The sequence below is a fragment of the Panicum virgatum genome, chromosome 8K, assembly GCF_016808335.1.
Source record: "Panicum virgatum strain AP13 chromosome 8K, P.virgatum_v5, whole genome shotgun sequence".
NCBI lineage: Eukaryota > Viridiplantae > Streptophyta > Magnoliopsida > Poales > Poaceae > Panicum > Panicum virgatum.
Window position 1 is genome coordinate 42,763,275 of NC_053143.1, and position 9,422 is coordinate 42,772,696.

Consider the following 9,422-nt stretch of genomic DNA (forward strand, 5'->3'; position numbering starts at 1 on the left):
CCGTGGGCGTTAAATAACTATTCCAACACACTGGGTGCTGAATAGACCAGCCATATATATATATATATATATATATATATATACACACACACACACACACACACACACACACACACACACATACACACACACATACATACACACATATATATATACATACATATATACATATATACATATATATATATACATATACACACACACACACACATATATATATATAGACACACACTTCTATAAAACAGCATTTCGAGATAGCATACGCAAGTGTATCATTTCCAAATATCTAAACTCTAACATATAAAAAGTATCTTGTAACCAAAGCTTGCAGTGGTTGACTAATGGCAACCCCAAAAGCTATTTAGAAAAGGCACATAGACTCGAAAAACTTCCAGTACTGATCATGTATACTTTAGTGTAATCTCTCTTGTCCAGCACTATACATCCATGGTTGGACTACTCAAGAATGTACTCTTCATTTTTTTCTGCCAGGCACAAGTTAGATTTTATCTCGCAGTACATGTATACATCATAGCCAAAAGACAACACAAACTTTTTCCTTATCAACCAGAAACCCTGAAGGATACCTAAGTACTGCTCTCCTGCTTCTTCCACGGGGATGGATATTCCATACATACAGCTTATTAAGATTCATGTTCATCACGGCTGTTTGAGTCCACAGAGGAAGATGTGGATGAAGAGTCAGGAGATTGGTGGTACTGCACTTGAGCCTGTCGCCGCATCTGGTTCCTGAAGCTGTGAGTATGGATCGCTGGGGGACGACTAGACCCGCGTGTGGAATGATTCTTGTGGTTGTGGCTTATGTTGACGATCGCAGTCATGATGTCCATGATTGTCGGGAGCAGTCTTGACCAAATCGTAAGAAGAGCAGATAGCTGTAGATGGAGGACATTTATTTTGAGATCAGTGCTAAATTACAGTAGTAAGATTCAGTTGCACTTCAGAAATGCATCATGCAGAAACACCAGAACAAGAACGTTATGTTGCCCGATGAAGAAAAGAAGCGGAATTCTAGGAGCAGAAACATTGCTTTATTTAGTAGCTTTGGGATCTAATCTCTTTGTCAGAAGTTTTTCATGTTCTTACCGTGCCATGGCGAAAATAAGCAGTGATGTCATATTGCAGCCATATGGCATATGATAGGACGAAGGCAACAAAGAGGCCCAGAAGGTACAATGGGTTCCTGTTCATCAGCAAAAGAAAAAGATTACACCAGTTATACACGTGCCAATGATGAAATCTGCAATTATGGAACTATGGAAGTGTCTGCACTCCCGTAGTCTTAACTAACAAATAGAAAGCGAATAAACAAATTATCTTGGGGAGATGATTACCTGAGAAGAAACATAAATTCATTGTAACCTAGTATTGCCAGAAGCAGAATAGTCCACGCAGGTGGCAACCAGTTCTTGCTACGCCTATGTGTTTCCTGGAAGGAGGAATTCGGATCGGAAAATTTTGGTCAGCAAAATGCAAAATGTACACACATTTCAAAAAATACATGTGATATAAACAATGCAGCAAAACGAAGATACTAAGTTTTGGAAAAAAAAGAAGCACAGATGGAATCCAGGATTGGTTTTCAGAAGTATGTGAAACTAAGAAAATCAGTTCCATAAGTTGATTATCCAACAAAACCGTGAACATGAATCATAGTTGTGTAAGCACCAACCCCAAACAGGATGGCTCATTGAGCTGGCACTGGAAAAAAAAAATACCTGCATAGATATTGCTTGTGCAACAGCATACTCTGTCTCTGCTTTGAATTGCCTCCAGATGGATTTACACTGCACTGGCGTAATCAGGGTATCCTTTGGTGACACCTGCACAATTAGAGAAGTATTCCAAAGTATCTCTCACTGTACATAATCCTAATAAACCATAAACATTGCAAGTGCAGTGTAGCAGTAAAACCTCTTCCCACGTGTTTGAAGCAAGTGAATCATAAGTAAATTCAACGCTCCTCTTCCGGGAAAGGGGTTCGCTGTCTAGAAGAGCAGTAATCAGAGCCCGGTCTATTTTATCAGGTTTATCATCCAACCGTATAGCTGCCATTACAGACATGAGTCTTAAAGCCTGCAATGCAACATGAGATCCAGATTATGTTTCTTATGGATAAACAATATACATCAGGTTAGACACCCTAGAAGTGGTGCAACATTGTTTAGCTGAAAAAATGTCAAGTGTCAGTACTGCTAAGCGTGCTTCTCTAGTGATCGCACGTATATCTTCATTCCCTGTCCATGTCCTTGGCATCGAATCCCTATCGCGGCTCAGCACAGTGAAAAATCTACAAATAATCCAACGGAATTAGAAGAAAAGATATGAACACTCATGCTAGTAGGATATGAAAACTGACAATGCGTTATCCTTTTTTCTATTTTTTTTTCAAATAAAAGAAGAAGAAAATTGTACCTTTCTTTCATATGCATCAGAATATTTCCAGCTTCTTCTCTAGCTTTCATTTCCACTACACTTCTAGCATGTTCCCTTAAGTCTGAGACCATCTTACTGGAAACTGTCTGGTCCAGGTCAAACTCAGAAAGGGAAGCTGAGAATGCAAGAGCGGCATTTTCAGTCTCACGACTATATAGTCTCCTAATACATGCCCAGGCATCTCTCTCCCGAGTTTCCAGTATGGATTGTACAGGCCCAGCAAGTGCTTCTGACAGATTCTTCTGCAATATGCAATGCAAATGGCAAAAAGATAAATACAGAATGTTTCCGAAATGACCATGACGTTTAGAACTGTGAAAAATCAAGGAAAGTAACCTCGTAATTAGCTTTTAGTTCAGCCAATTTAGCATTCCTAATAGATTCAACATGATCTTGTATATGCTCTTTCAGTTTGTTCCTAACTTTTGAAGCATCCCACCCCACATGTTTAGCTGCTGCATCTGTACAAATAAGGAACAAGGACTTGACATCAATGAATAATAGATTGGCAAATAAAAAGGAAACATGATAGTGAGTATGACAAATATCTCCACTAGAGGCAATGATTACGTTTACTAGGGATTCAAATGGACGATACATAAGCATCATCTTTGTATTAAGTATTTAAGTATAAACATAAACAGGATGATAAAGGACTCCAGGATCCTACACTAATGGTCCACCAGAATCTGAGCAAGCAAAATCTCACTGAAGTCTGATGTGTGCAATGAGTTGCAGAGAACTTTATATCAGCATATGAGGTTTGACTAAACGTCATTTGACAAAGGTTGAGTATTTGGCTGAATTTTTTCTTCCCAAGATATCTAGTGGCAGTAGTTCACGCTTCACATATACCTCTCAGTCCAGCATCGAACTCTGCCATTGAAGCCTGAGCACACTGATGAACTGATGCTGTAAATCCCTCTCTGCTGCTTAATGCTTGTTCCAGATCACTTCTGAATTTGTTGAGAGCCGCAAGATGTAGGTGCTCTATCACTTTCTCGAGAGCAGGATATGTGTGCTGCAAAAATCAATTTTTCTCATGATACTCTTGAGATAAAATACAGGGCAGAATGAAGTAGTCCAGTAACTTTCAAAGAAATTATCCCTCACTAAAATTAACAAACATCCCATTTATGACATTATATCAGCCAGAACTATGCATACACAGGAACTTAGCAGCATGATAAAGATCTAGCTACTAAAAGGTCCAAGATGTTTACGATGATAGGGGAACATATACTCAAAACATTAGGAAATAAAAACTGACGAGATAAATATCATGAAGAACTGATTCTTAAGCAACCACCGACATTAGTCCTTGAGCTTATCTATGGCCCTCCTGATAAGCAGATATTATCAGCTAGGATAAATTAGTTCCTCAAATCAATGGTGAAGTTGGTCATTTGGAAATGAGTTACTCACATCTAGCATTGAAGATTCTAATTGTTTCCGCTTAGCAGTTCTTACACCTTCGTCAAAATACATGGTTTCCAGGTCATACCTGCAAAAAAATCAGTATTTTTTTCAAGTGCCAATCAAAATAACTCACGAGATCCCTCAGATTTCAAACATTCTTTTGCCAGTGTCTGATAAATTGCATTTTTCTGTTTGTAGGCTAAATTGTTTCATGGGGATAGATCACTTTATCCTAGTTCTAGCATTGATTCATGGGTATATATGAGCAATAAAGGAGAAAAAACAAGGGCATTATAAGGAAACCAGTAGTAAATTGATTGATAGTCAGATACCAACTTAGTTTCCATGTAGACACTCCACAATACAAATGTGTAAACACGACACATGAAAGGAAGTGGATTAGCATTGACTGCATTATGTCTCACGACTCAAGAGGATGAACTGCACAGGTAGTCAAAGCTAGCAAATTCAGGTTGTTGAACACACTGATTCATAGCAGCCACAATGTTTGTCTTAACTTTGTAAATGAATCACCACAATAATAATTAGTTAGATCACCCACTCTGATAGATAAGAATCGAGAATAGCTCTGAGCTTTGTTCCAAAGCTCGGAACTGGACCAGATTTTACAGCTGCATCTAGCTCCAACCAACCCTGTAGAGCAGAATAATCAATCCCCATTCAGCCAATTAAACAAATAATACAGAACTACAACATAAGAACAATGTCACCTTGTCGGAGAAAAAGTGTCTGAGCTTTTCATTTGCAATCTCTTCACACCGAACAGTAGCAACCATGACCTAGGAAATGTACAGAAGAGTTACATTTTAAGCTCATAGTACTATTCAAAAACAAATTGATGTATGTCCATATGTGCAATTGTAAGTGTTTAGTTTGGTAGAATTGAAGGCAAAAAATGGCACAATAACCTTATGAGCAGGAAGGTTGAGGTCCTTATTTTCACGTATTACTTTCCAAATCTGTAGTGCACTCAGACAAAAACCTGAAGCTGGCACCACACCTCTTCTATCAGCTGCAAGACCACCTGGTTCGATTGAATGATAAAACCTCTGCCTGAGTTGTCCAACCTGAGAAAAAAAATGAAGACGGAAGTTCAATAAATTCAGAGATCATAACTTCCATTGAAGATGAAAGTTCCATAACAAATGCAATTGCAACCACTAGAGAAGAGAAGGGAACCGTGGTACATTAAAGAGAGAAAATAGAACACTTGAATGCCCAGTGTACCTGCTCCTTAAATAGTTCTTCTTTCTCTTCATAACTTGACAGAGCAGTAACCTCCACCTTTATATTTGAAGAAAATATAAGTCAGTTTGATGCATCAAAGCCTCACTTTCAGAAAACTGATGCACTGACATTGAAAAATTCACTAAGCGCTGCTTCCTTGTAGGCTTCTGGCTTCTGAACAGAGTCCCATATCTGGTAGAAAAATATGACAACTAATGAGAATTGTGATATAACACAGAGGAAAGCAGGTAAGCAGATAATAGAACACTAGCACCTTCCGAATATCCTCCTTGAGGGCTTGTGTTAGATACTCTAGTGGAGTCTGCAAAGACAGGGAAAACAGAGTACAAGAAAACTCAAACCAACTGAAAATATCATAATGCAGAAATAGAGAAAGAAAGTGGATCTCAACTCTGGAACTGTACAAACCTTTGTTTTATCGCGGATAACAAGTAGCAGTGTCGTCTTGCGAGGACTGAATAAACGCATCAAAACCTTAAAGAGATAACAATAATAATAAGATGACTGGACATGGGAGAATTCAAACAATGTCTCACTGAAGGAGATTTATCACCTGAAATACTGTTCTCAAAAGTGGCCTGTTTGCAGCATGTTCTCGACCTATGTCATGACACCACCTGCAGATCATATAATAATTAAAACATCTCTCTACTGACCAAATTCCTAACTTTCAATGAAGGAGTAATATGCGAGCTAGTAACTCACAAATTTATCATAACAATGTCTGAAACTGCTAGAGCAAACAGAGCACTCTGCTTCTCGAAAGCAGTATCATCCTGCAAGGATAATACAGAGACTATTAGATATGTGATAAATAGCATTATCAATACAATAGGAACTAGGGGCTCATAAGTGGTAGACTGAGCATCACTTCATCAAAAGAGCATCATATTTATTTATGAGCACCAAATGATTGAATTGAATATGTACATTATAAGTTGATGCAATGCAAGGAGTTCTTCACTGGCACTGAGAACAGGTATGACTAATTCAAATGAAATTAGTCTAACTCCATTGAAAATAATAGATGCTGAAATGAGTTTCTGTATTCAGACAGCACAGGATGGTAAGCTATTAAGTAACGTGCGAAGGGGCATATGTACAGCAGCAGGCAATCAGACTCATTAATCACCATCATTGCATCTTTTTGGAGACATTACTCACAACATGGTATGGTAGTCCCCAAGATCCTTACAGCGAAGTTAGCAAAGGCACTAATGCTGCATGTGATCAAGCCAAGTACTATTAACTACTAATCGCGACCATTTTCTTCCTCGCAGGTTAAATGCCAATAGTACTATATAGGAATCCAGCTACTTAAAATTTGGAGATCCACGGGCAGGTAAGGTACAAGGAACACAAGAACATGCTCTAGAGTAACGAACATCTACTCCATCAATTGCACATGGAAACGAAAAAAAAACAGATACAACGGGAACGTGAAAAAAGATAAAAACTCTGCTCAGGAGCATTTCTGGAGATGAAGTTTCACCTGCCCTCGTTCCCTCCCGTCCGTCCCCTCCAGATCCAGGACAACGGTGAAGGGCTCGATCCCAACGGCCTTGGCGATCCAAATCCCCTTGGTGGTCTGGTGCCTGCCGTCAACCAAACAACAGCGAACGAATTACGAACCAGAAATTCAGCAGACGAACTCGACGATTTTGCCACGGCCGGCCGCGCAGTGCAGTAGTATCTCTGTATCCGCGTTGGGGGTGGTTGGTTACCTTCCTCTCAAGGCATCCATTTCCCTGAAGCTCGTCCCGAAGAGATGGTTGAGCAAGGTGCTTTTCCCTGGCCGAGGAACAGAGAGCAGCCGTCAGCTACAGGTTCTGAACTTAATACCAACTGCTTAGTGCTTAAACAAAACAAGGCAAAACAAAACTTGCTGAAACGAACGAAATCCGCGAAGCAAAGCTAGAGGGCTTCACGAAGTAACCGAAATCGAGACCGCCGCGATCGCCCCCGACGCCCTCGACTCCTGACCCGGCGATCACCGCGGAAGTAACCGAGAACCGGGCGGCGGCTCCCGGCCGTCCCCGCCGACGAGGATGGGGGAGAAGGTGAGAGGGGAGGGGAGGGGAGACGTACCGCTGCCCTGGGGCCCGAGGATGGAGGCGACGGCGTAAGAGAGGCCCCGCCCGGGGAGCCCCGCGGCGGCGGCGAACCGCTCCATCGCGGCCGCGTCCATCTCGCCGCCCGCGTCCACCACCTGCGCCGCGTGGCACTCCCCGCCGCCCCCGCCGCTCGCCTCCATCGCCCCCGCTCCGCTCGCCCGCCGCAGGCCCGAAGCAGAGCAGCGCAACGGCTAGAGAGAGAGAGAGCAGAGAGTAGAGAGAGACAGGTGTCGCGTCGCCGCCCCGCCGCCGTCGGGGGGGTTTCTACGTGGGTTTACGGAACGAATAATAGGGACGGCGGTAGCGGAAGGATTGCGACGGAAGGGTTGGAAAAGAGCCGAAAAGGGACACGGCCGCACGATCAAGAAGAAACGTGTGGCTTCCGAACCATCGGTACGTGGCTAGGCATGAGAATTCTGTTTCAAGTTTGAATTGTTCATCCCCGCAAAAAAAAAGGTGTGAATTGTTCATTGGATCATGACAAAATTAACCGAATCATCAGTGTTGGAATTTATAGGTTTGGTCTATTTAATTTCATTTTCGATTAAAAGAATTAAAAATCCACTAATAAATGTAGGATTTGAGGAGGATCTCAACCGATATAAATGGTGAACCTTGTATATACCTCTTGTATTCGCTCGCCTTGCCGTGCCAAGACAAGTACTCTCAGGTACTCCTGCTAAGAAGACCATTTCTTTCTCCATCATTGCCTTCAGAGCCTCTGCATGTTCAAGATCTCGACGCTTGTTAACAACTACGTACATCCGGCTCCTCCCTCGGGGTATATTGTAAGCTAAGTTTGGTTTATTATTTTATTCATGTTTATTAGTGAGATTGACATGAACACGAGCACATATTTTGCTACCACAAATATCACCAATTTGCGTCATTAAATTGTTAATAATATTTGAAATTAAAATATACCGAAATCTACCTATTTTTCTAACAATCGGTACCTGCATTTTTTGAAACTTAAATTGGATAAAACTGACCCTAGCAAAAAGAAACGTGCGACGGATTGAATTAACTTCAACCGGATAAAATCCTTGGGATAGAGAGTTGATAGGCTCGATTGTTGGTAGACTACACCGTCAATTTATTTGGCTACATGTGAAATGGTAGACATTTCAAAACACTTAGTATTACGAGCTGAAATTTGGTTTTGCCAAAAATTTAGTATCTTTTTAACCTAGCTTATTTTACGATGACAAACCCGCTCATGCACGTTTGGAAGCTGATCAAGTGTCATGAATCGGAAATGGTCCAGTGTAGGTGCAGGCATGTAGCATGCATACCATTATTTTGTTGAGAAATGATGAAACTTTCTTATGTGGCATGTTACTCTGTTCTGTTGGCAACCATGAAAGCATCTAGGCCCCTAATTCGAGTTTTGGTAATTAATGACAACGGTTTGTGGATTAACGATTTCATTTGAGATAATGAGTATAGGTTGATCCCCGAATGAAAGAGATTCGGTTGTGAACGTATGGAAATTTGAAGTGATAAGCAAAGTTCGGACTCAAGGCAAAGGTATAAAATAGGACTTTTGCATTTTACCGGTCACAAGGCGTTTAGTGGATGAAAAGTGACCGGATTTGTTGGATATGTAGCCGTACTATCAAGAGGGGTTGTGTACTCATGCTTGACGGGTCTTTAGTGCCATTTTGCTCAAAATTTCTAGTTGCATGCATGAGGGCTAACGGCGTTTTAAAAAGATTTGAAATAGACTAAGTTCGAGAGCTGACTGAGTAACGGCGGACAGTCCGCGCCTGATGGGCGGACAGTCCGCGCCCGTTACAGAGAGCTTGCAGAGGCTCTGGTGGGCTGGCGGACAGTCCGGCCCAGAGGGGCGGACAGTCCGCGACCGTTCCAGAGAGCTTGCAGAGGCTCTGGTGGGCTGGCGGACAGTCCGGCCCAGGTGGGCGGACGGTCCGCCACTGTATTTCAATTTTGTACCAGAAAGGGTGTCTAACTGGTGTGGGCTTCAAAGTTGAACGGCGGACAGTCCGGCCATGGTGCGCGGACGGTCCGCCGGCTAATTTCAATCTTGTACCAGAGAGGTTGTTTCTCTGGTTTGGGCTGAAAAGTTAAACTGCGGACGGTCCGCTCCTGAGGCGCGGACGGTCCGCAGGCTAATCTCAAAGTTGTTCCAGAGACGTTGTT

At 41.9% G+C, this 9,422-nt stretch overlaps 1 protein-coding gene across 2 annotated transcripts; it reads right to left on the reverse strand.

The window, feature by feature from the left end:
• Positions 1 to 375: 375 nt before the first annotated feature.
• Positions 376 to 7,478, reverse strand: LOC120644754 (protein ROOT HAIR DEFECTIVE 3 homolog 2-like). Of its 2 annotated transcripts, XM_039921453.1 has the most exons (22): positions 7,234 to 7,478; positions 6,870 to 6,936; positions 6,638 to 6,740; positions 5,851 to 5,921; positions 5,699 to 5,762; positions 5,554 to 5,619; positions 5,399 to 5,446; positions 5,254 to 5,316; positions 5,125 to 5,181; positions 4,806 to 4,964; positions 4,608 to 4,676; positions 4,439 to 4,530; positions 3,883 to 3,961; positions 3,313 to 3,478; positions 2,794 to 2,918; positions 2,437 to 2,699; positions 2,215 to 2,311; positions 1,936 to 2,097; positions 1,740 to 1,844; positions 1,356 to 1,450; positions 1,108 to 1,204; positions 376 to 896 (listed from the first exon to the last, which is right to left on the reverse strand). In XM_039921453.1, exons 1-22 carry the CDS (start codon positions 7,397 to 7,399, stop codon positions 645 to 647), a joined length of 2,466 nt encoding a protein of 821 aa, XP_039777387.1. In that variant the 5' UTR covers positions 7,400 to 7,478; the 3' UTR covers positions 376 to 644. The 2 variants fall into 2 exon arrangements, with proteins under 2 accessions (XP_039777387.1, XP_039777389.1); XM_039921455.1 differs by lacking the exons at positions 6,638 to 6,740; positions 6,870 to 6,936; positions 7,234 to 7,478 and adding an exon at positions 6,076 to 6,121.
• Positions 7,479 to 9,422: the final 1,944 nt, after the last annotated feature.